At 42.2% G+C, this 25917-nt stretch overlaps 1 protein-coding gene and 1 long non-coding RNA gene across 5 annotated transcripts in view; one reads left to right on the plus strand and one right to left on the minus strand.

Annotated features, from left to right (window-relative positions):
* LOC130684892 (uncharacterized) overlaps positions 1–23692 on the plus strand; it is a 55221-nt gene extending 31529 nt beyond the window's left edge. The window contains exons 2-4 of the long non-coding RNA XR_008999255.1: positions 4630–5482; positions 16471–17189; positions 21948–23692. This is a non-coding gene — a long non-coding RNA (uncharacterized LOC130684892). The remainder of the gene's footprint in view (positions 1–4629; positions 5483–16470; positions 17190–21947) is intronic.
* Positions 1574–17818, minus strand: E2F8 (E2F transcription factor 8). Of its 4 annotated transcripts, none has more exons than XM_036920162.2 (13): positions 17690–17818; positions 15799–15926; positions 14158–14436; positions 13636–13792; positions 11678–11992; positions 11291–11452; positions 9519–9656; positions 7824–8027; positions 7383–7470; positions 6615–7137; positions 3177–3309; positions 2666–3060; positions 1574–2293 (listed from the first exon to the last, which is right to left on the minus strand). In XM_036920162.2, the coding sequence occupies exons 2-13, from the start codon at positions 15811–15813 to the stop codon at positions 2111–2113; spliced, it is 2592 nt and encodes an 863-aa protein (XP_036776057.2). In that variant the 5' UTR covers positions 15814–15926; positions 17690–17818; the 3' UTR covers positions 1574–2110. The 4 variants fall into 4 exon arrangements, 3 of the variants coding, with proteins under 3 accessions (XP_036776057.2, XP_036776056.2, XP_036776058.2); XM_036920161.2 differs by lacking the exon at positions 17690–17818 and adding an exon at positions 17067–17226; XR_005031731.2 differs by lacking the exon at positions 17690–17818 and adding an exon at positions 17067–17226 and having other exon boundaries at positions 2095–2293; positions 2666–2989.
* Positions 23693–25917: the final 2225 nt, after the last annotated feature.

Genomic DNA, 25917 nt, shown 5'->3' on the forward strand with positions numbered 1-25917 from the left:
GCAGTCCAATCTTCTGTAATACAAACATGATCATGTACATATAATCACATACACCTCATCACCTTTACTGTATCCTACTGGTTAGAAGGAAGTCATGCCCTTCCCACACTCAAGGGGCAGGGAATCACACAAAAGCATGAACACCAGGAGCTGGGGGTTATGGGCAATGTTATGAATCTGACAGTGGTATAACTGAGTGGGACAATCTCCAGAGCTGTCTTACCTCTAACATACCTCATGCTTTCTGTGTATCCGATTTCTCTAAACCTTAGTCCTTGGGAGGTACTTCATGTGGAGATCAGATCAAGGGGGCAGAACAAAATCTTGGCCCCCAATCTCTAGCTCACCTACAGCGGAGGGGGAAGGGATGTAAGGAGCTTCACCTCAGAGCTACTGCAACTGTGTCTGGGTTGATGTTTGTTATTTGTGACCAACTGAATCTAGTAGCCTCCACTGAACTGTTTTTTTGTCTGTATTTGCCAACTTACCTGAAATAGAGATAGCAATGCTTTCTTCATTTATTCATGTGTACATACTGTCCTCCTAACTATATTATAAACACTTTATATCAGGAACCATACATATGTCCTCTAAGTAGGATCAAAGCAAAGGCAGAGAGAGGTACTTTGGAAGAAATAACTCATATAGGTTCTTTAGTGGTACGAAAAGAGACATCTATAGGTCAGTGTGAAAATCTGCCCTTAGTTGTACAAACAGAACATGTATATTTGAAAGTGATGACTTTACAAATGCTCAGACTACCCTGGAACGATGTTCTTGGTTCCTACTAGAGCTGCTGGGCATGTATCAGGAGGCAGAAGAGTAATAGAGAAGGCCAGTGGACATTGTTGAGTTCTTGCATACACTAGCAGTGTTATTCTGGATTTACCATTGAAGTCTCTGTGAGCCTCAGTGACCTTAGTCCTAGCTTGTAGAAATACCTTTAAAATGGATAGCTCAGTGCCTGCCTGGCATATAGTAAACTTGTAGGAAACAGATATTATGGTGATCCTTTAAGACCCTGACCAGAAAAGGCACATGTTCATTCTCAAGGTGCAGTTTGTCCCATGACAAGAGGGTTGAAGAGATGCACACTTAACACATGGTAGCGTGTTCCGTCTCTTGGAGCTCATGGGGATTTAGTGTGGTGGTTCCTTGAGTGTGGAGGAAATGAGAATCCTTATTGCTGCTTTCCCATCCCTGGAGCTAGGCTGTTGAGAAAATGTGACGAGGCCTCTGTAGGCAGCAGAAGGCTTGGGGTGGATGCTGGCTGTGCTCGGGCAGGGAGGGAGCACCCCAGCTCCATCTTTCATGTTTAATACCCCAGGGTGTGGTAGAAAGCACATGGTACTTAGCTGGGTATCCTTGCCAAGCAATAGCCTCTCCAAAGCCATTTTCACTTCTGTAAAAATGGAGTCATTTTGAGTAACAAAAGGAAGAATGTAGGAACATTTTGTAAACTTTACATATTGAAGGAAACCCAGATTCTCCTTACCAAGAATTTATCTCTGAGGTTAAATAAATTCTCATTTTCTCCCAACAGTGTCCTAACTGGACAAATGAAAATGTTAAATACATTTTAGAAAAGTTTTAATTTGAACAATTTATGATTAAAAATACAGTTTATAAATAATTTTTCCATAGACTTGATTGAGGATTGCTGTGAACTTTACAAAGACATACTGCAACAACAGATTTAAGAAATTATAAAAAATATAGCTATAGCCCTCCTATTTAAAAATACAACATTATACATCACAGCGTTTTCTTTGTGCAAAGTTAGAGAATGCTGCATTGGGCCTGTCACATATTCACTCAAAGAGAAGTAAACTTTAGTATGGTTCCTTTGCGTAACAGAATAGGAACAGCTGAAACAATGAATCCTTTCCCTGTAGAATTAATATAACTTAGTTCAACATTTTACTTTTATTTTATAGGATTAATGGCTGAACCTAGCTTATACAGATAATGTGTATGTGTGTGTATAAGTACAAAATAAGTATTTGATTTGAAATTAAGTAAACCCCAAAGTATTTACAGTATTTTCAGAGAAAGTGTTCTACAAATCAGTCTGAGTACATCTTCCCTGTTACACAACTCTATCTGTCAATTAATGGACATCCTCTGTTGAGACTTCCAGTTTTCGCTGTGGGACAAAGAGAGATCCTGTGGAGGTTTGATTAGCACCATCGAAGTCCATGCAGGATGAGCCCATTGGCTTCATTGGTCCACTTGGGGTACGGAAGAAACTTTCGGCCACTAATTGTGACCCTTTGGGTGTCACAGGAACAGGCTGATTAGAAAGAGAGGAATAGAAAATAGAAGTCAAATCCACACAGTAAGTATGCCCTGGCAGCCCTAGAAGACAAGATGGAGGGATGTGTCACATGATGGGAGCCTACCATACTTTGAATTTGAATAGATAAAAGCTGGATAAGTTTTACATTCTTAATTAGTTTGGTTAAGGTGAGGCAGAAAGCTCATAACCCAATAATATGGACTCCCTGGGCACTCTTCCTGGGTTTGGAAGGAAGGCAGGCCTTCAACCTCCCCACTCTCCCATCCTTTCCCTCTCCAAAGAAAAGCAAAAGCCAGTCTCCCATGATGCGGACATTTGGGACTTAATTACTCAAGGCACAAATAAATGAAATGGAAATACTCTCACCTGTTGTGTTCCTGTCATAGCAACTGATTGTCCACTCAGTTGGTTCTGGCCTGGGACTGGTGAGTCATGCCTGCTGGCCCTTCCTTGCTGAGTGCCTGCATTTTCCGGTAGGACACTAACAGCCTCTATTCTTGGCGACAGGGGAACGGTTCCAGGCCCAGGGCTGGCAGACACCTGCACACTGGGCGCGATGAGTCCCAGGTGCTGCAGGGTGAAGTTGACTATGGCTGAGCTGGGGTTCTGGATGGGAATGGGGTGGCTCGAAGTGAGAGCTGGGCTGTTCCTGACAGGTACAGCTGCCACAGAAGTTGGTGAGACCATTAGCTTCAAAGGTGTTACATGAAAAGAGGGAAAATTAACAGCAGTAAGTTCGGATGATGTCACGGGAATAACACCTGGAAAGAAAAAGGTGGAGAATATCTTAAAGGCACAGGCATTTGTCTGAGAAGCTTACAAGCTAAAGGAGACTTGAGATGGACCTGTGCTGGCCTGGTGTTTTGTGTGCACTCACCTGTGATTGGGGAGCTGTAGATCCTGTGGTTTGGGGAAAGTGTACCTGCGTTTTCTTTAGTAGACAAAATGGACTCTGCCCCCAGGGATGAGCACTGGGTGAGAGGAATTAGGTATCCTGATGGGAACAAGGTCTAGAAAACAAGGAGGGTTTATTTTACACACAAATATAGGAAGAAAAATGGCCACATGCCTCTTCGAGGACTAATAACCCTTGTGGTCTCATCAGACCAAAGCCTCCAATGGTATGGGCTATGGGTGGGCCAGCTACATGGCTCCTCAAAGACAATATCCCTTCCTCCCATCCCGATACTTGTCCTGAATAATACAAGCCATGTGGTTATTGAATGCCATCCGCGGATTTGGGAAGTGTACTAAAGCTAGCACTGAGGCTGCCTAGGGGTAGGATTCCCCCAGCAACCCTCTCACACTGACTTCCTAAGTCTTATTCTCAGACGTTTGGATTGATGTGGTGCTGTCGGAACCAAGTTAATGCAGTTGGATATATAATGGCACTGCTGTGTTACTATCCAATTGTTCTTGAAATACATAGGATGGTTATTTCCCAACAGTATTCTGGGGACCCCAGTTCCATGGGATGCCAGTGACACTACTTTAATCATGGTCAAATGTTTGGGAAATGCTGAATTAAACAAAGGCAATTGGTGTCTTCATCAGAAAATTTCTGGGGTACTTTAATGATGGCATGTCTTGTAAATCTCCAAGGGGCCTACCAGCAGGTAGCATTTCTCAGACCATTTGGCAACTACATTTTTGTAGTATTGGTATTCAAAGACAACATTTTTAAGAAATGTTGATTTAGAGAAGGGGCCAAGATAGAGATTTTGGCCAAACCATGGACTAAAATGCAGCCTCCTGGCTTTTTTGTACATAAAAAAATTATATTGGAACACAGCCATTGCTCATTCATTTATGTATTGTCTATAGTTGCTTTCCTATATATATATTTTTTACAATGGCAGAGTTGAATCAGTGTAGTAGGGACCATATGGCCCACAAAGCCAAAAATATTTACTATCTAGTCCTTTATAGAAAAATCTTGCTGACCCCTAACTTACAACAAAGGAATTATACAACTACAGATTTTTTTCTAGTATGTTAGGTTCTCACACTCTTACAATATACAAACTAAAGGGCAGGACACCAGAGTTAAAAGCTATAAGAAGAAAAGAACTCATTAGTTCATATGAGAGACCTGTCAGGGAGCAAAAACTTTAGTCAATTCAGTTATATCCCCAAACAGATATGGTCAGTGTGTTGGGTTGTGTGTATCCCCTACCATGCCTGCTAGATCATTGTACTGCACAAAAGAGAAAACCTATATGGGTGACTAATCTGCCTGAAAAGTCTGCTTCAGGTTTACCATGAGCAGGACTGGCAAAAGCTAAAAACAACTCTTGTAAACTGGGACCCCTCCTTTTGTCTCCCTTCAGATCTTTCTTCCTGCCCGTGTCAAAACAACAGTCCACACTTTGATGTAGGTCCTGTCTTTCCTTTGGGAACCGTTGAATTCAGAATCCACAAAGCTAAGTAACTTTCCATTTTGTTTCTTAGATGCTTGGTGCTGTTCTATATTTTTACCAATAGGTTTCTTGAAAGCTGCAGGAATAGAATTTTTGACAGGTGGATTTAGGTGTTTTACAGATAGCTGCTCTTTGCTCTCGTTAATCATACTTTCTTGTGGTACAAGTTATTCTGGTTGCTGGTTTAATTCTTTCAAATCTTCAGCAAAAGCTAGAGTATGCTAACAATTATTTTTTAATGTTATGCAAACTACATTCATTACAAAACCTTTAATGCCAATTTCTTTTTAAAAAAGAATTATAACTTAAATTAGGAGGATGAATGAATGTGACATACTTCAACTTGCATGTCATCTCATGTAGTCTGTATTAGCCCTTTTACTGCCTCTTCCTATTATATCATTCTGTTTAATTTTCACTACAGTTCTTATCATTCACTACCTGATGTTTGTGTTTATTTATATACTGTCTTCTCCTCTATCCCCAGAAGTGTAGATTCACAGTAAATGTTGTTCGGTGAATGAACATGAATCTCTCATTTTCTTTGTTCTGTTCAGTCCATGCTAAAAAGAAATGGTCAAATGAAGTCATAAGAGATGCAAAAAGAAGCAGGGGTACATGGAAAATCTATCCACTGAAAACCCTAATCCTGAATAACTGAGCAACAGGAGACCATCATTAAATCATACCCATTGGCCCAAAGAGATTATGGACCTCCCAGAAAATCAAATTAAGCCAAAGCCTGTGATTTTCCCTTTAGCAGGTATGTTAAATGCAAAATGATACTATGCTAAGATAATAGATGTTTTGAAGGTTACCATGAGGCTATCCTCAGGGAAGATTTGACACACTCCAAAGCCTCCTTAATAACAACAGTTACAGATAGTACCCTTCAGGTCATATGGTGCCTTAAAAGGATCACAAACCCTGTATCATCATGTAATAAATTCACCTAGTTTCACAAAAACTGTAATATGGCCTTGGGGCAGGTCCTCAAAAGCATCGGCACCAAAGGCAGGTACTATCTGATTTGATCTGAGCACAGTGCTTCACACCTAGTAGTAGATGATCAGGAAAAAAACTAGTGGAACAAATTCTTTATATACATGGAAAAATAATGAGTTAACAGAAGGGACAAAATGAGAGGTTAACTTCTGCCTCTGTGTTTAGTGATGTTTATTCAGGGATAATGTCTTTCCTATACAGTTGTCCTAAGAGTAGAAAATGAGATAATGTATGTAAAAGTGCCTAATACTTCTAATATCTGGTGTGTGTGGGCATCCAATAATGTTAATTCCTTCTGGAACTAAATTCCACCTAGGAAAAAAATGTCTAGAACATCAAAATCCCTAGAAACCAGTCTATCAATATACCTATAATTTGTGGTGGTAAGTATGATTTTTCTATTTACACAAAACAGAAATTCTGGTTTAAATTTTAGGTAGAAAGTAAAAACGGGGATGATTTATCTTTTAGGCAACAGGTACCAGTCACATGATATCAAACAAACATATGACTCAGAAAGCCAGAGTTACAGGAACCCTGTGTGCATACATTCATTTGTGGTTACGTCTGCTTGTAAATTTTCTAATACTTTCATGACAGGTGTTTGCACTCCAGCTTGTGAAAGAGAAATGGACTTACAGACAACCACCCATGGTGATTTAAAAAGAGAGCAAATAATCCCTTCCTCCTAAGGTTAAAAATGTCCCTGCCGTCACCCCAGTCAGGGGATTAGCTGTCTGGGGCCTTGTTTGGATTATGGGATGCTAAGGAACAGTTCCTTGTCTTCTGGAGACTGCTCTTTGCTCTGGTTCATTTCACAAGCCACTAAATTCTCTAATCAACTGGGGAATTAATTCCTACAGCTTTGCACAGTTCAAGGCTGTACTTACTGCGGAGACATTTTCAAGTCCTTTGAGGCCCTCTTTAGATTTCTTTTTGAAACTGCTATCCTCGAATGTGCTTGCCCTTTTTGAGCCTCTTTCTCCAGCAGGTTCCCAGTCTTGGTTCTTTGCACCTTGTCTTTCCAGCAAGCTTCCAGGCCAGGTGGGGGCACTGGACTTTGCAGCATCATTGGCTGCCTTCTCGGTGGTGGCCTCTGTGGAGTCTTTTGATGTTGTGGCTTTAGAAGAGGGGGTGGGGCAGACTGTTGGGCTCAGGCCTTGGGGCGGTGTCATGGTTTGGGCTTGGGCAGGCTGCAAGTAGATGGCATAGGATGGGCCAGAAGGGGCCTGAGGTAGGATCACAGGCACCGCTGATGACAAGGGGCTGGGGATCAGTGGCACCATGCCCAGGGGCTGGATGAGGGACGGTCTCATCAGCTCCCGCTCAGCATTTGCTAGGGAGTCCAGAGGGTCCGCCGCTTTGCTAGGCCTAGACCTTGCTAGCTGTACTTTCACTTTCTGTTTGGGCTCACTGAAAGACAAGATTTAAAACATGACACGATAGAAACACATTTTTCTCTAAGTGTTCTAGCACTTTGGATTGCTCCAGATTAGAACCATGCTTTTATGAAACTAGCAGATAGTTTCTGCAATGATTGCACAAGTTATAAAAAAGATTATCTCAAGGCTAGTGCCTATTCTTACATAAAATAAGTAATCCTAATGATGTAATGGAAAAGTAATTCATCCTGTTACTAAAGAGCATTGCCAACCTACCTTGATTGCTCTTCTAACTGCATTTTGCAAATAGCTGCAAGTTGAGCCATTTTACTTGGGAAGGGTGTAGAATTCTGAGAACTCTCAGCTGGTAAAAGAAAGGGAGGGGGCTGGTCAAAGCAAAAGAATAAATGCTCATACAGATGAAGCATCACTGAAGTCAAAAGGACGGACAACATGTACCTTCCCCCCAAATCACATAACTTATCACACAGCAATTAAATGATAAACCCCACAAATTACTTTTTATCCTTTAATTCATGCATAAGTTAGGTTTCAAGTGAGTTTGGGCATATGAATATTAAAACAATTCTCTTACAAGTACCTTAGGGATTGAGTAAGCTAAAAAAACACAAAAAACAGATAAGACAACATTTTTAAGAAATGTTGATTTAGAGAAGGGGCCAAGAAGAGCAGAGCCTGACATGATTGAAAACATACCTTTGTTAGTCTTGACAGGGCTGCTGGGAGCAGAATTTATCTTTCTCCGATCACTCTCTATGCTCTTTACCAATTTGATAAGAGAAGGGTGTCGAGTAAAGTTTGGTTTCCCACGTGTGGAAAAGAGGTTTTTGGCACAGTTCTCTTTTGAAGACCGCCTGACTTCCAAATCAGAGGGGGAGAAAGTAATGACTGGGCTGAGACCTGAAAGAGAAGAGGGCAGTGTATTGAAACAAGGTGGTTTGGCTTCTTCTTGGAATATGACATCAAAATGTAGAGTTCTAAAAGGGTTTTAGGAATTCAAGTGCCAACAAATACAGAACAGTGACTATGGGCCAGACATTGTTTTAAGGACTTTATACACAAAACCTTGTCTATCTTATTAAATGAATTCTGAGATAAGATTTCATACTTAAACATCTCTGAAACCCACTGTATCTTGGAACTAGTGGTATGCAGTGTAATTGTTACTGGATTTTCTTTTTTTCCGACATAAAAAATTATGCTTTTTCTGACAAAATAATGATATTTTATAATCAGTGGAGTCTTAATCTGATGAAATATGGTGACCCTCCCTGCATAGACTGAGTATTTGTGTCTCCCCAAGATTCATATATTGAAACCAAATGCCCAGTGTGATGATATTAGGAGGTGGGGCCTCAGGGAGGTGCTCAGGTCATGAGGGCAGAGCTGTCTTGAATAGGATTAGCCCTCTTATAAAAGAAACTCCACAGAGCTCCCTAGTCTCCTTCCACCATGTGAGACGTCTAGAAGGCAGTATCTCACCAGATACCAATTCTGCTGGTACCATGATCTTGGACTTCCCAGCCTCCAGATCTGTGAGAAATAAACTTCTGTTGTTTATAGCCACCCAGTCTATGGTATTCTGTTATAGCAGCCTGAATGGACTAAGATGTTCTAAACAACTCTACCAGGTAGGTGCTTCTCAGGAAACGAATCCTTGTTTCAGAGACATTAAATGACTGACTCACAGTCTCTCAACTAGTATAATGTGGGCCTGGGATATGAACCCAATCAGTCTAGCCCCAGAACCTGCACTCTGGCTCCCTACACCCAAAGACCTCTCTCTGAGATTACATCCCAAATCATAATAGCCTTGCGAAAAGTGCCACTGTTCTTCCCATTCTGCAGGTGAGAAAACTGAACCTTGGAGAAGTAATTTGCCCACGGTTACCCAGCTAATAAGTAGCAGAGCTCGGTCTGGCACCTAAGTCTCCCTCTGCCTCCATGGCTCATGTTCTTGCCGTTTTCCAACATTTCAATGTGGAGATCTTTGGAGGAATGCAAAATGTCAGAATCCCAGAGTTGAGATGGAGACTAGAATACTCATACTAAAATCGATGAATTTCATATTCTTAATGTCCATAGGCTCTGTTATGGTCACTGAACAGCATAATAATAATAGCAATGGTATCTTATGTTTTGGGATACTTTCAACTTTTTCCAGTCTTTTCACATATTCTACCTCTTGGGGACAGTGGGAGGTGGTTATGAACCGTGGGTTTCTTATGGAGCCAGTAGCCAAACTTTCCATATTGGCACTCATCTTTGTCTTTTTAACAACTTATATTTGTTCTTTCCATGGGGGAGAGTTGGGTAGGAACTGGAAGGGAGGATATTTCCAAATATGCATTAATTCAAAACAATGAAGCAAAGAATGAAACCAATACATACCACTGGGATTTAGACTGATTTCTGGGCCTGTCCATTTAAAAGCTGGTTTTCGGCCTCTTTCTTCTGTAACATGAACTTTCTTGATAAGATCTAAGCTACTCAGAATGTTAGCTATATCATACAACCTCCTAATTTTTGCTGGAAAATAAAAAGTATATACATCACTTAATGGAATAATGAAAGATCAAAGGACTTTGCTTTACAAGGACTTTATATATATTCAGAGAGCTATCCTAACCATCAATGTCAGACAGCAAAAAAAGTGACTCTTTTTAGGTTATTCTAGTGATACTGTTTTAATTAAAACAAAAAAATAGTTTTAAATATTGAAAAGACTCAGTTACTTCTGCTACTGAATTTTGAAATGACAAAAGCATATGTTGAAAAACGAAAAATAACTTTAATGACATTACCCTACTAGGAACTATGTTACAGATTTTTTTAATGAAAAGTTACCATTGCTGGGCATCTTCCAAAGAGGATTCAAAAGAATTTTATGAACAAATAGAAATAAAGTATCAGTGATAAATGTATTGCTTTCCTGTTTGTGATAACAATAAGATATATTTAATATCATAAGCATGGAAAATTCTATACTCCATCAAAATTTATGTTTTTATATTGCCCTTATGTAACACACAAGGATAGATTTGCTGATTCTATAAATCTTCACATATCCTGAAAGGTTACAAAAGGTTACTTTTTGTTAGAAAAAGTCTGCCTTTACTTCCAGCTTGATAGTATAAAATTATAAATTGAGCCCCTTTATAGCTTTGCCAGAAGGATTTCCGGGATTCAACAAATTCCATATATGCAGTTCCGGAATAGTTTCCAAGTCTGTGACTTGGAGAGCTGAAAACTGTCTGGTGACCCAGAAAAAGCAGGCCACCCACCAGTAGTACCAGGACATGTTTTCTGAAATTGCAGATTTCTTAAGTCAATTGTCAGCATTATTACCTTTACTTAATTTTGTCTTTACTGAGACACTGTCAACCAGGGAATGTCTAATATACTTTCATGGGACTAGTTTTACAGGGACAGAGTCTGTGTGACAGCTCCCAGATGTTCCCTGTTGTGTGAGGTGCTGTTCCTCACCATACAGCCAGGTCCCACCAGTGTCCCATGTTAGGCTAGCCTCAGGCCCTACTTGGAGGTTTCCTAATTCCCCAGAACAGATAGGTGTGCAGCAGGCCCCTCCCCACCTGCTTATTTCCACACTCTGCTTCTCTTGATGGAGGTTCCTGCAAAGTCTGAAACAGACAAGGGCAGGGCTCTGTGTCAGGAATCAAATCCAACTTACAGTCCCTGCCAACTGCAAGGAGGTATTCTGGCTAAAAGCATTCTTTCAAAATGGCAAACCAAATGTGCCGCAGGTCACTTTTGGTGACCATCTTAGAAGAGCTATTTGTACCCTCACATATGAGAGTCAGTGGGAAGAGTAGAGGCCTAGATTCCAGTCCCACTTTGTAACTTACTGCTCATTTTGTCTTCATGCACTTGTAATATGGGGACAATGTTATAGTATCAAATGAGGTAACTTTAAAGAACTGTTTATATGCCAAAGTGTCAGACAAATAATAGTTCTGTACTTATTTTTGCAACTTACAAATTAGCTAAAGCAGTATGATCATGGCTTCTGGGGAGAAGTGAAGATACAAAAGCATAATCAGGGAACATCTGTTCATATAGCAAATGTATCCAGAAATCAATTTATAATAGAGATGTTACTGTTTAAGAATGGGTCTAAAAGTCCACAGCATCATGATACTCACTTTTAAACTTGCTTTTATTCAAGTCTTCCACCTGGTCCTCCCCAATTAAAATCTTGGCAGCGATTTCTAGGCTTACTATCTGAGGCGATGACACCAAAAACAGCATCACAAATTTCTGGCTCATCACTCTTAAAGACTTGTCTTTGCGGCTGTTTACAGAAGCTTTGGAGAAGGATGAGGATTAGAGAATTAAAATTCATGAAGGGACAAGTGACTTCTAAAGTAACAAGGCTAAAAATACTACAACCTGATCATACAGTTGACAGCTGCAGCATTTTAATATGCTCCAAAGGCAACAGTAGCTTTAGATAGTGTTCCTCAAGGACACTTTTCTTTAGACCTGTAAGAAGTGCCCTGCAGCCTGGGTTTTTCAATACCATCTCTTACCTGCCCGAAATTCCACTCCAGGGAGTTCGACAAAACACACATCTGGGTGTCCATTTTGGCCAGTGTTTGACTTGATGATATGATCCTCTATACTGTAACTCTTACTAAAGTCAAACTCTTGTTCATATTCTTTTTTTTTGATCATCATAATCTGCTCGGCATATTTGTTCTCCTCCCCGACGCTTTTCAAAGTCCCAAGGGTTTTGTTGAGATTATGTCGGCCATGCCAAGTGTACCTGTTTTTGGCGAGGCGGCTCACCATGTGTAAACTCTCCAGGACATTCACAATATCGTAAATGCGTCGACGCTCAACATCTACAAACAATGAGCAATTCCATGTTACTAGGATCAGATTTGGAAATGTGTATAGAATTGAGTAACTTTTTTTTTCCCATGGTTTATTAATCAGTAGATTCTGGATGATAAAATTTTCTTTACACTTAACAAAGAATGTAAAGATGAGAAAGGCACACCTCTGCTCTCAAAGGGTACAAATAATGCAAATATGAATTAGAGAGGTGACATTTATTAGGGCCTACTATGTGCCATGCAGCTTTAGGAAATTTTTAAGAAACTTGTGAGGTAAATATTATCCACACTTGAAAGATGAGGAAACAGAGGCTCAGGCCAGCTAAGTAGCTCATCCAAGGCACAGAGCCTGTAAATGGCCAAACCAAGTCTTTAAAACTCTAAATCCCACACTTTAGAACCCATTTCTTACATTACTCCCAAACACACACACACACACACACACACATACACATCATATAAGTACAAGGTAGTGAGATTTCTTTCTGTTCCTGGAACCTGCCAGATATGCCCTTCTGAAGGCTTCTATATTGGGCTGTTCTTCTGCCTGGTTCCCTCTCCTAGATGTCCTCATAGCTCCCTGCCTCCATTCTTCCAAGTCCTTGCTGAGATATCACCTTCTCAACAAGACCTGACGTGACCACTTAATTTAAACTTGCAAAGCACGCCTCCAGCACTCCTGATTCCCCTTTACTGTTTCACATTTTCTTTTTCCTGTAGCATGGATTACCTTCTAATGTACATTGTAATTACTTATTTACTATGCCCTTTCCACATTATCTACAGCCTCCACTAGACAGTAGGTCCCACAGGAGCACGGATTTTGTTTTTTTGTTCATTGATGTTATTCCAGGGTCCTACAACATTGCCTGGCACATAGTAGGTGATCAATAAGATACTTGCTGAGTTAAAGGTATAGCCTACATAGCTACCATTAAGTGTATGTAAATAGATGAATTAAGTGGCATATTTTTAAAATGTGAAAGGTGATCTTTATAAAGATATATTAGAAGGGCAAAACTTTCTTCATGGGGTGTGAACTATGTGTTAAAATATCCTGCAGCATCTCTTCAGTTTCAGATCATGTATCCCATATTTGCCATTGACCCTTTTTTAGCTGTAACTAGATTAGAGTCAATGAAGAGAGGAGTGAATGAGGGGGAGGGGGAAACTCAGTAACTTTTGCTAAACATAAAACTCAGAAAACACATTGGTCCTCAGAATAGCGCTGAATGGCAGGGAGCGCTTAAAGCCCTGCTCCCACTCACGGGAGCTAATCCTCATCATAAACAGTGAAGATACCATTCAGCAGCCTGGCTCTGCAAGGAGAGAGCCAAGACAAGACAAAAGTTTTAGCCGTTGATGAAACAAGTCACGATACAATATTGCTCTTCTTTAAAGCATCAGAGCTTTTGAAATGCAGTCAGAAGCAATCTCCATTGTGATTTTTTACTTCTGCCTTAAGACTCACTGAAACTGGAAAGTATATGCCTTTATTCTTAAGTTAATAAGGCTTTAGAGATTTATAATTCCATATGGCCTTATCTGTATCATTACAAAAACTGGCTGGGTAAGTGTGGATCTGCAGGAATAAGTCTATGAAGTCACTTTAGTTATTAACCATTTCAGTGAGTTCTTTGCATACTTACTCAGTTCCTCAGCTACTTCATCAAGACAGATGTCATTATTCACAGCAGGGTTGGGATATTTAGGATAGCGTGCTAAGAACTTATGACACAACAATCCTAAACTTTTCTCTTTTCGACTTGGTTGGGATTTCTCATACTCATCTCCAGATAAGTGTTCCTACAAAGGAAGACGTAAACAAAATGTTTTATTCTGAAGTAAAGCTTAACAGATTTATCAGCGGCCTTTGCACCCAATGGCTAGCACTTAAACAGCTTCAATAGCTGCAAAATTTGGGGTGAAAGTGGGGAGCCAGTATGAACTGCTTGGCAGACCTGAAATGGAAGTCTGAACTGAAAATAAGTCAAAGGCTCAGAACTCCCAGGGCTGTTTGATGGGATCCAAACCTCTAGGTTACTCTGAAGAAAGTTGATAACAGTTTGCAGGAGGTGATGCTTTATATCGCTGGCACTTCTGCAACAGCTAACCCCCCAGCCCCTCACCCCCAAGTCCCCCACCCTCTATGTAGCCCTCTGGAAACCTACATGCAAACAATCTTTGGCCTCAGGTAATCCATTTCTGTTGTCATATAACCCCCTTTTCTGATCTCTGTTTCGGATCTCAGGGCTCACAGCACTGATGAGCATTTTTAGGTTGGCTGTTGGCGTCCACGGTTCTCCCTGGGAGATTTCCTTGGGCTTGGTAGGTGTGGTTAAAGGGCTGAAGTCAGACTGAATCTCTGCCAACACTATATTTGCTGCACTGGATTCTTTCAGAGGTGTTTTCATTAGTCCCCTTTTATGTGGCTCAAAAAAGAGATTTTCCTGGTTTAAAACAAGTAAATGATTAAATTCATTGTAAAACAGGACTTATCAGATAGCTTTTGAATCTAGAAATTGTACAATAAATAGAATATTGCTTAGAAAAAAATGCCTAATGAGTTATAAGTTGATTAAATTTGCAAATGTATTCTTATACATTTCTGGACACTGACCATTCTAATAGCTAGATTTCACATTTTAATTTTTTCAATAAAACATAGACTTAAATTTTTCTTATGTCCCAAGAATTTTAAAAACACTTGGAGGGGTAATTTTTTATTTTGAAATAATTTTCAACTTAAGAGAAGAGTTGTAAAGATAGCATAGAAATTTTCCGTGTACCTTTCACGCAGCTTCACCTAAGAAGCCTGATAATTTTAAATGATCCAAAGCTCCTAGGGCTGACTTTACTCATGATACCGTAATAAGTAAAGACCTATGTGGCAGAAACCATGACCCATTCATCTGCAAGTGGAAGAGTCAAAAGCCAAGGAGACAAGGGTGCAGACAATCTATGGTCATACTTGTTGGAAAAATTCAGTAGGAGCAAAATCCAGAGTGTCTGAAAGCAGGATTTCTAATTTCTAAGTCTGCTCTTTTAATATCTACCTCTTTCACTTTACAGACAGAAAAAATGGGGCCCAGAAAAATAAAATAAGTTACCCAAAGTCACAAAACTAGTTCCTAGAAGAGATAGGACTGCCACTGAGATGTAAGAGAGCAAATTAACAGCAGTTCATAAATAAGTCTTATGTGCTGACCCAAGAATGGGATTTTTCTAAAGACTGCTGTCCTTTGCCTCAGAAGCAACAGCAATTTTCTTATTTGACTAACATCTGAACCTTTCAGAAATTTGCATATTTCATTTTTCTTAGCCAATCTGTATCTAAGCACCAATCAAGACACCCCAACTGACAATTCTTTTGTAATTTTACAAAATGTTTATCTCACAAACAGAAATGTGGCCCCATAGTTAAGGAAGCTGGTGATTTGGTAGAAAATTATTTTAAAAAGCAATCCAATCTTGAATCATGTCAATTGCCATTTCTGAATTTGTATTGTTCAAGAATTCTCAGAAATAGTGTAATTCAACTAACAAATTTTGATTCTTAAAAATAACTTTTTTCTCTGCTTGTCTCTTTGAGACTTCCACCAAATCAATAAAAACTAGAACAATTACTTTAACTCTGGGCACCTCTGCCCCTTTTTAAAAGTTAAATTTCCCTTCCTTCTGGGTTTTTACAGGGCTAACTAAAAAGGATGTGGCATTAATAAGATAGTGGATATTGAAAAATTTTCTGGCGTTAAATCAGGATGGTAGTGCATTTAAAACTGCAAGGTTGAATACTGAAGTTAAAAAGTTACCTTTTCATTCTCCATTCTGTAAATTTCTCATACATTTAGAGTTTCTAAAGATGAAAAATCTGTGGAGTTCCTCCCAATATCCTGATGGTCCAAGTAGTTCAGTCAATTCTATTAAAAAGTTTAATATTCTTAAAGAAAAAAGGAAACAGAAGAAGTTAAAGGAAAATAAAACCAGGAGACCCGAAGAAAATTCCTTTATGGACACCGTGGGCCACTGAAACAAAGACAAACGAAAACCAACAAACTACATTTACATTTTATTCCGGGCCAGAGATAGCCGGATTGGGCAGAGAACTCAATCAAACGGCAGTAAATTCCTTCAGCAAACCCTCTGTCAGGAGTCTTCAAACCACAGAATTTACAGTGACAGCCGTCTCCCACCTTTAGAGAACGCAGGCCATTCTTCGGACCCCACCGAATGGACTGGCATGCTCCAGCACCCACCTGTTCACACATGCCCCGGCCCTGGTTCTGGCTGAGCAGACACGACCCCAAGCATCTGGAAAAAAGTCTGCATCCAGATGCCCGAATCGCTCCCTTGACATACACGTGCTCAGTAGTAAAGTCTTGGTAAATAGATTGATAGGAAACTTCCAAATTCAGTCCTTAAGCTCCAAACGTGTTCTGGGCATTTAAAGAGCGCTTTATGATTAACACTTTTTTCCTTTTAAGATTTTCTTAAAGATGCAAGGCGCTGTGTATTCGCTATTCGGGTGGCCAGTTCACACCACGATTGCCAGACCCCACCATGGAAGGCTGCATTTGCTCAGGAGGGCACAGACCTCCAGCCGCCGCCAGCTCACGCCCGGCGCACTTCCCTTTCCCCACCGGTCAACTGCCCCTCCCCCCGGACCCAGTCCGCCTGCCGACCGCCCCGCGGTTCCCGGAGAGCATCCCCGCGGTTTCCAGGGCAACGATTCCCGACCAATCAGAGAGCCAAATGCGGGCCTACGATTGGTTGGAGGCGCCAGGGGCGGGTCCGGACCTTCTGCCTTCGATTTAAAAATTTGGCGCGGAAAGCCAGACCGTGGCTGGCACCGCCCCGTAGCTGCGCGGGGCTTGAGCGCGGGTAAACCCGCGCCGGGAACCACGGCATCTCCGCCCCTCCCCCTCGCCCGCCCCCTCCTCTCTGCGCGGGAGCTCAGCTCCTCCCTCTACGGCCCCTGGCCGAGCGAGAAGTGGGAAACGGCCCCCGCTGCCGCTGCCCTCCCGAACCCTTTCCCGGTACCAGGCCGGCCGGGCGCCCGGTCCCTCTGCGTCTCGCTGACCTGTCAGTTCCCCTCACGGTTGGAGCCGACGAGGGCTGAGCCCGGACTCCTCGGCACCTCTTCCTCTCTCAGGCTCTGGAGCCCGCGTGTCGGGCCATCAGCCTGTCCTTAAGCTGCGCCGAGGTGGGTGCCGGAGGGAAACGCCGGGACCGGGTCTGGCGGGCCGGCGGGCGGGCAGAGGGAGCGTGACCGTCCAGGAGCAGTGAAGTACCCGATTTGAAATTAACCCGCTCCCGGCGCGAGCTGATCCCGCGGGCTGGAGAGCCGCTCCCCTCCCCCACGCCCGCTTTCCCGGTCCCGGAACCTGATCGCCAATCGTAGCCTCCAGACAGGAGCTGGCGGCGAATCAGGGAGCAGGCTCCGCCCTCCTGTCCCGCCTCCATGACAGAGTTAGGGGAAAGTTCAGCAACTTTTCTTTTTTTTTTCAAACACCCCCTCCCCTTGCTCAAAGTTGGGGGAAGAAATTTGGCCCTCTCGGGGCGCGCGGGCTGAGACGCGGGCGCTCTGCGTTCCCCAGTCTGGGGCCGTCCCATCCCCTCCTCTACCCAAGATCCACTCACCTGTACTCTGTACCCCAGCGGGAAACAACCCCCTTCTATCCCTGGCATTATTATGCTGCTCACCATTTGCCCCATGGCTTCTGAAAGTCGATGTGTGGAGGGAGAAGCTTTGGCCCAAACTCGCTGGGCGCTGGGTCTTGGCCGAGACCTGAGAACTCAGGTGTGCGAGGAGGGGGAGGTTGGAAGCCCGCCAGGCGTGTTCCGGGTGTCCGCCGTCTTTCCCCCCTTGATCTCCCGCCCGCCCCTCCCTTTCCCCTCCCGGTGGTCTTTCGCGTTTCCCTCTTCCCGGTTTCCGAGCCGCGGGTAGCTTCTGCATGGAATATTGCAGGGTTCTAGATTAATAGTAAGATTGGGAGACGCTCTAATTCAACATCCTCGTTTTGCAGGCGAGGAAACCGAGGCTGGGGCTGCGGCGCTGCCTTGGCTGTGCATGGATTGGTTTGCGCGGTGTTGGTTTGCCCCGCGCTTCTCTGCCTTAAAGCGTTTCCCTTTTTCTGGGGACCTGTGCTGGAGTTTTGGGACCGCATGTATTGCCCAACCGCGCCTAGATCAAGGTGCCTATCTGTCAACTGTTTGGTTTGAGCTCTTCCCCCTCTTGAAATCTCACATTTCTAAACTCCAGCAAGGCCCGGGGCCAAGATCCTCCAGGCCCATCTCATACTTATGGGTCAGTGAATCACCCAAAGCTGACTTGCAGCGCGGGACACTCTTAGATTCCTGGACGCGATAGAAGGACGGGGATGCTGGGATTCTGAGGCTGGGGTCGCCGTACTGCAGTGACCGACCGTAGGGCCGGGGGTCCAGGTGGCAAGTGGTGGCTTTTTCCCCAGCGGAACGCGACCTCAGGGCGCACACGGTGGTCACCCCGAACGGCTGAGACGACGTGACCCTGTCTTCCCCTCACTGCTCGCCAGGGAGCGGCCCCGATGGGGCTTCAGGCTAGAGTTGTACAAGAAGGCTCTTCCACCTGAAAGCTGGCTTTCCCTGCCATGCTGTGCAGAAGTGAGTGGCCACTTACAGGTTTCAAATTTAAAATAAAGCAAGGGTCCTGGAGAGGGCTCCACCACCACAGCACTGAGCAGTTCTTGCTGAGCTCCAGTACACCTTTTTCTGGAGCAAGATGTGGTTATAAGTGCATCAACAAAAGAGCAGTTGGTGCTTCTGCTTTAGCCTGTTTCACAAATTGTGTGCCCCCAGCACACCAATCCCCAGAGTTTATAGGAGTGTGTCTGTTCTGCTCTGCCCAACTGACCTTTAGTTTGTATAGCCCGGGAGTCCTTTTGAAAGGTACTTTTTTAAAGAAGCATCCTGTTTGATTCCCATGTGTTCTGAGATGGTGACTAATGCATTCATATATGTGATCTATAGGGGCATTCAAGCACCAGATGTCTGGGAGCCAAGTACCTGTAAGGCAAATAATGCAAGGAGCAGCCCCTCTGGCAACACTGCACAGGTGGCATCTCATTTAAAACTCAGCACAGTTAATTGTGGGTTATGAAAGTGGAGGAGAGCATTTTAGAGTAAAACCCAAGGTGTCAGGGTAAGTGACAGGGCTGGGATTTGAAGCCAAGTCAGGTTTACTCCTGCAGGCTTTCTACTGAGAGGCATGTCCTCCACTGTGCTGTTGCTAGTTCTTATGCACTTCATGGAATAGGTGTGCCTCACTTTATAGAGAAGAACACTGAGGCACAGAAAGCTCTAAGTGATTAGCCAAGTTAGTGGAGTCAGGACTGGAATATAGGTCTACCTGCTCCCATTCCACATAGCTCATTCTACCTCTGAAAGTTCCTATGAAAACGATGTCCTATGAAAACAGTGACACCTTAGGCCAGCCTTTAACCATCAAACCCTGCCCCAACATAACAAAATATAGAAAAAGTGGGATATGTAATTATCATGTTAAGTGACAATTGCTGTATCTTATTGAGGCATGTGGAATTGTAATCCATCTCACTGACTATGATGACAAGTGGCCTATTAAGAGTGAAATGATACAGTTTTGAAGGCTTTTAACAACCTTTCATGTTAAAGTAATAAAAAAAGAAAGAAAGCTGAAACAGTTCTATTCAACATTTATAGGGTGTTGATCTGGAATTCAACATGAGTGTAAAGGAATGATATAAGACTACTGGAAACTTTTATGGTTGCTGTACAACCAAAAAAGGAAGGATCGGGGACAGGTGTGAAATCTTTTTTCTTATTTTCTCATCAAATGTGCTTTCTGGTTATTGGTTATGTAATCCAAGAGGCATATCCATGCGTTTGTTTCTGGTCTTTTGCCCACCGTGTTGCAAAATCTGTGTTTCACTGAAGTTAGACCAGTTTTTCCACTCCATGCTGCCACCATTACAGCCTACACATCTTGGAGGGTGAGATGTGTCATGTCTCTGGCACTAAACAATGAAGAAGATATGGGGCAGGGTGGTGGTGGTGTGTCATCTGAGGTGTCTGGATTCAAAGGTAACGATCAGGATTTCGGAAGTGTCCTTTTCATCATCACTACAGCCTTAAACACAGGGTGTGAAAAGAGCAGGCCCTTCTCCCGCTGGCCCAGGGGCTAAGGAAGGAGTTGCCCTAGCGGGTGGGCTCCTAGACCCTTTTGTCTTTCTTGCTGCCTCTGCCTCCCAAGTGTGTCCCATTGCTGGCTGTACTTCCTGACCCAGTGGGGCTCTGCAGGGTTGTGTTTTCTCTGCAGCTTGTGTTGGCACAGCCATCCCAAAACAGCCGTCCAGAGCTTTAAATGGCCCAAATCCCCATGTGCTGGAGCCAGATTACAGCTGCTCACATCTAGATCTCAGCCCTGGTCCTGGTTACTTTGCCCAAAAATGAATCGTGCTGGGTCCAGCCTGGGCAGGGTTTAAAAAGGGTGGATGTGACAAGGAACAAAAGAGTTGGGAGAGCCTGGATCTGACTTTGTGCTGACTGTGGAGCTAGACTTGTCAGAGCCTGCTGACAGCGGCAGTCATAGCTGGGCTGGGTGTGAAGTCCGCTCCAGCTCTCCTGTGACTTCCCGTGTGAAACTCCACTCAACTGATGAGCCCTGGGTGGATATTTGCGGTCTTGGACTCAGCTGTAGCAGCAACAGTTGCTACCATTTATTGAGCAATTACCACATCTACATTTTAAAAATGCTTTGGGGATAATAGGACACAAAATACTGAGGACCCTACAGAATGGCAGTCTGGGTTCTTTCCTCATTATATTTCTCTAGCATTTGGTTTTGAAATTGTCATGGAGCTGAGGACCATGTAGCATTTATCTGTGGACTGAAATAACCCATATTTTTAGGTTGTAGAACATTTAAAAAAGTATATAAACAGATTCCTGGGAGTGGAGGCAGGAATTTTTTTTTATAGGAAAAAATCCCTGTCAGTGTAGCAATTCCATAACCTCCTTGATCAGTGATTGCTACCCTTTGTTGAAGACTTGTAGTGAAGTGTAACTGTGTTGATCCTCTTCAGGCAGATTCCTCAAGTCTTGTCCTATATATGCATCTCTGTTACAGACACCCCACATACACCACTGTGAGCTCCTGGAGGGTAGGGTGAGGGACTTCCTTATCTCCCTGTCTCCCCCCAGTGCCCAGCTGGATGCCTGGCCCAGAGCAGGGGCTTGATAAATGTTGGGTGGTTAAATAGGGTCCTAGTCTTGACTGCCATCTCACCAAGCCCAGAAGATACTTTGTCTTTTAATCTCTTTACCTTCAGGGCCAAATTCAATGCCTAGCACATATCTGATGTTCAATGATGTTAGAAAAACAAACTCAAAATACCATCCTTTGAAATTTTTTTTTGCTTTAGCTAAATACTATTTCCACCCCCCTCCCCTCCCCATGACTTCTGTTTTATCTATTCATTCACTAATACATAGTATCCTGAATGCCTGCTATGTTCCCAAGGCTCATTTAGGTGCTCTGTGTATGCAGGTGAGTGAAAGAGGCAAAGTCCTTGCCCTTTTGAAATTTATAGCTGAGCAGTAGAACAGTGTCTGGCCAAAAGTGTTAACAGCTATTATCATCATCATCATCATCATTATCTTATTTTTTTCCTGTAACTATGAGACTTCTCTGCCACTCCTCAATTTAGCAAACATGTCCTTTCTCTGTTGCACTATTTTTTTTTAAAGTTTTCTGTGAGTATTTTTCTTTCTTAGGAACCCAAGTTCTATTCTTCCCTTGTTTCAGCCCCTGTGCATGGTCACTTGCTCTGAGCCTCAGGACTGTTGGGCTCCAGCTAGAGGACATCGTGGCTGTCCTTGGATTACAGCAACAAAGCCAACCTTTCACTTACTCATCACCCTTCTTTCTCTTTTACTTTTTCAGGGACATGGACTTCATATGGACAAGTTGTCTGCTTTTCTGAGTCTTTCAAACTGCTGCTTCGTAGTCACTGGGGCAGCCCTGGTTTCTCCTGGAATGATCATTGAAGGCAGCTTAAATGGGTTAGTTAAAGCTCGGCTGGCTCTCAGTTGTTCCATCTTGGAGCTGGGAGCCGGGAAGACAGAACAGCCCTCTGCTCAGCCAAATCGGGCTGGGGGACATCTCCCCGGAGATAGCAGTCACCAAGCACTGTAACACCCCACTCCTTCCTCTAACAGGTTTCTTCTAACTCCTTGGCACTTGTGAATTCCCCTGACAGTCATGGTTTTCAGGATGTGATTTGACCTAACATACCCTACAATATCCAGGCATATTATATAGAATTTTGTCATATAGTACAGAGATAGAATAGGATGTACAGAATTAATTTTGTTGACAAAATACTTAGGATCTTCCAACAGAAGTAGATAGCTCCCCTCAGCTGTCATTGCAAATGCTCAATAAAAGCTCACAATGTTTTTGTATGGAAATTGTTTGAAATAATTGCATTTGAATCTGCCTGTGAAATGGATAGTTCTACATGTGCTTTTTAAGTAGTGTTAAGCTTTCTTATAAATTCCATTTTGAAAAAAGAATCTGGAGTTGTTTTAATGTCATTTCATAATGACATTACTTTATAGAAAAGGGAAAGATATTTGTTGACTGAAATTTTAGATGCTGGTTATCTTGATGTCATTGTGATAATAATGTCCTATCTCTGTCATGTCTGATGGCTGCTTCTTGGAAAAACTCAGGGTGTGAAGAATGGAGAGGCATCTTGTAATCAGTTATCTTCCTTAAGAGAGGACAGGGTGTGGAGAAAAGTTAGGACTTTGGTGTGAAATAGACCTGGCTGCAAAGTGTGACCTTAGGCAAATTACCAAAACTTTCCGAGCCTCACTTTCTCATTCTCATGAAAATAGGGACCAAAATACCCATCCTGTAATGTTGTTGTGAGGGTGTAAAGAGCTTAGTGCAAGTTTAGCTTATTACAGTAAGTACTCAGTAGTAACTATTACGACAAAATATGTCATTATGATCCAGACAAATCAACAGTCATTTTAAAATTTTTTTCTGGTTTTAATCACCCTAAGGAAAGAGATTCCCAGTAGCCAGATTGTTTGGCCAGAAAATTGTTCCTGTTGACTGAGTCTGCACCCTCCATCCCCTTCTCCTATGTGCCACCGTGCCGAGTTTAAGGTGCAGCTGAGTTCAGTGCTCAGCCATGGGGAAAGATGTCCAGTGTCTTTGGAAACCTTGCCACCAGAGGCCTGCTTTATCTCTTCAGGACCTGATTTATAGAAATGCTCGAGACAGATACAGTGAAGAAGTAAAATACTCAAAGATAGCATGCTCTTATCTCCTAGTAGAATTAGTAAGTGCATCATAATTTAAGGTTTCCTGTCTAGTTTATTGGCTCTATTAGTACACATTGCCTTTCCTACTCTTTGCTTTTCTGTCTCTGCTCCCAGTAAACAAATGTCTTAATTGCTCTAAGTACAGACCTGGGCATAGAATCCGATTTGGTTAATACTTGACAACTGGAATAGAATCCAAGGATTCTGGCTCTAGCCCTGGCTGTGGCATCTGCTAGCTCTGTGACTGAGGGTAAGCTACTTACCTCTCTGAGTCTTAGTTTCTTCCTCTGTGAAAGGGGCTGGTACTTGGTAATATCTGTGACATAAAGACTTCTTGATGGTGTTGACCAACCGAGGCAACATATGTTAAAAAAAAAAATGTTTAAAAACATTAAACCTATTTGATTTCAAAGAAATAGTCTCATTAATATGATTCAGTATCTTCCAGCTTTGTTGTCCATGGCAGGAACTCTCACATACGGTGTGATCTCAAACAACTCAGTCGACCCTGAGCAGCGGTTGTCTCCCCTGTGATGTGGGGAGAGCGGACTTGATTACTTGAATCTCACAGCATTGCATAATTCTCTGCTGATGCTGAATCTCCCCTGAAAATTGAGAAAAGCACAAGCTCTGAAGGCTGACAGGCTGGTACAAATCCCCTGCTTTACAGCTAGCTGTCTTTTTGTCTTTCTGGACTCAAAAGATTGTCTCAGGGTGTTTTTGGTACTTTTGAAAATTAACAGCAGTTTAGCTGAAGAGCAGTTTTGCTTGCAGTAAGACATCAGCTGTGAATACAGCTGCAGGGACAGAAAATGGAATAGGCCAAGGTGTAGGTCTATAATTCTCAAACTCGTGTGGCCCATTTGATAGAACCAGTTTGCTTTTTCACGTTGAATTTTTGTTGGCTAAATAATGGTACTCTAGGGTTTGGGATGGTTTATGGGTCCCCTCGTGGTTGCTTCTGCTACCCTCAAGGTGTGGCTAAAGCATTTCAGACAGGCCTGCTCCATCCCCCCTGCTCCCACGCAGTGACGTGCAGCTGTGTCAACAGGCCTCTGAGGTTCACGCCCACCAGCTGACTGGGCAGTGGCCCCTGGGATCATCTCCACAACCTTTGTCATAGGATACGAGTAAGGGCATGTGGAAGTTGGCATTGCCTGAGAGGTGGGAGAAGGATACCCATGGGGGCCTGATGAAAATATGGGATAAATTTGCTCAAATTCATTGTCTAATTCCATCAGCAGGATCTGGGATTATTTCTCATTGTTCTCTCTCCTTTTGCCTCAAAATCAGTACAGTGAGCTGGTTTATCTTTCATCTGTGCCTTTTTTTTTTTTTTTAATCCTTAATATGTGCCAAACAGTGCTTCTGTGGGGCTTTAGCATAGTGACAATACATTAGTGAATGCTGGTGGTTCTGCAAGGTCTGGAAAGAGCTGAATTATCAAAACATGAATAAACAATGTTCAGGAGGGGAATTTGACTGTAGAGCATTTTTGTTTTGTTTTTTGTTTTTGTATTCTCTGGGTCATTGGTATTCTTTTAATTTTTTTGGCATCTACTTACTTATTTTTTTGAAGTATGGTTGACATTTTATTAGTTTCAGGTGTCCGATACAGTGAATTGACACATGTATTATGAATTGCTCACCACAATCAGTGTAGTTGCCATCTGTAATGATACAAAGTTTTTATTATATTATTGACTGTATTCCCTGTGTTGCACTTTTCTTCTGAGTTAATTATTTGTTTTATAACTGGAATTTTGTATCTCTTAATCACCTTTACTTATTTCACCTGCCTCTTAACAGCTTCCCATGTCTGGTATGATAGTTTGTTTCCTGTATCTACAAATACGTTTTTGCTTTATTTATTTGTTTTGTTTTTTAGATTCCATTCATAAGTAAAGGCATATGATAACTGTCTTTGTCTGTATAACTTATTTCACTTGACATAATACCCTCTAGGTCCATCCATGTTGTAAATGGGAATATTTAATTCTTTTTTATGGCTAGTATTCCATTGTGTAATATTCCATATTATATCATAAGTAATATTCCATACATTTATATTCCATACATCTTCTTTATCCATTTATCTATTAGTGGACACTTAGGTTGATTCCATATCTTGACTATTGTAAATAATGCTGCGAATAAACATAGGAGTGCATATATCTTTTTTGAATTAATATTTTTTTCTTCAGGTAAATACCCAGAAGTAGAATTATTATATCATATGGTATCCTATTTTTAATTATCAGGGGAACCTCCATACTATTTTCCATAATGGCTATACCATTTTACATTCCTACCAAGAGTGCATCAGAGTTTCACTTTCTCCACATCCTCACCAACACTTATTATTTCTTGTCTTTTTGATACTAGCTATTCTGACTGGTTGAGGTGATCTCTCACTGTAGTTTTGATTTGTATTTCCATGGTGATTAGTGATGTTGAGCATCTTTTTATGTACCTGTTGGCCATCTGTATGTCTTTGGAAAAATGTCTATTCAGGTTTTCTTCCCGTTTTTTTCAAACCAAATAATCAGATTATTTGGTTTGTGTGTGTGTGTGTG

The sequence above is a fragment of the Manis pentadactyla genome, chromosome 9 (genome assembly GCF_030020395.1).
Source record: "Manis pentadactyla isolate mManPen7 chromosome 9, mManPen7.hap1, whole genome shotgun sequence".
In the NCBI taxonomy this organism is placed as follows: Eukaryota; Metazoa; Chordata; class Mammalia; order Pholidota; family Manidae; genus Manis; species Manis pentadactyla.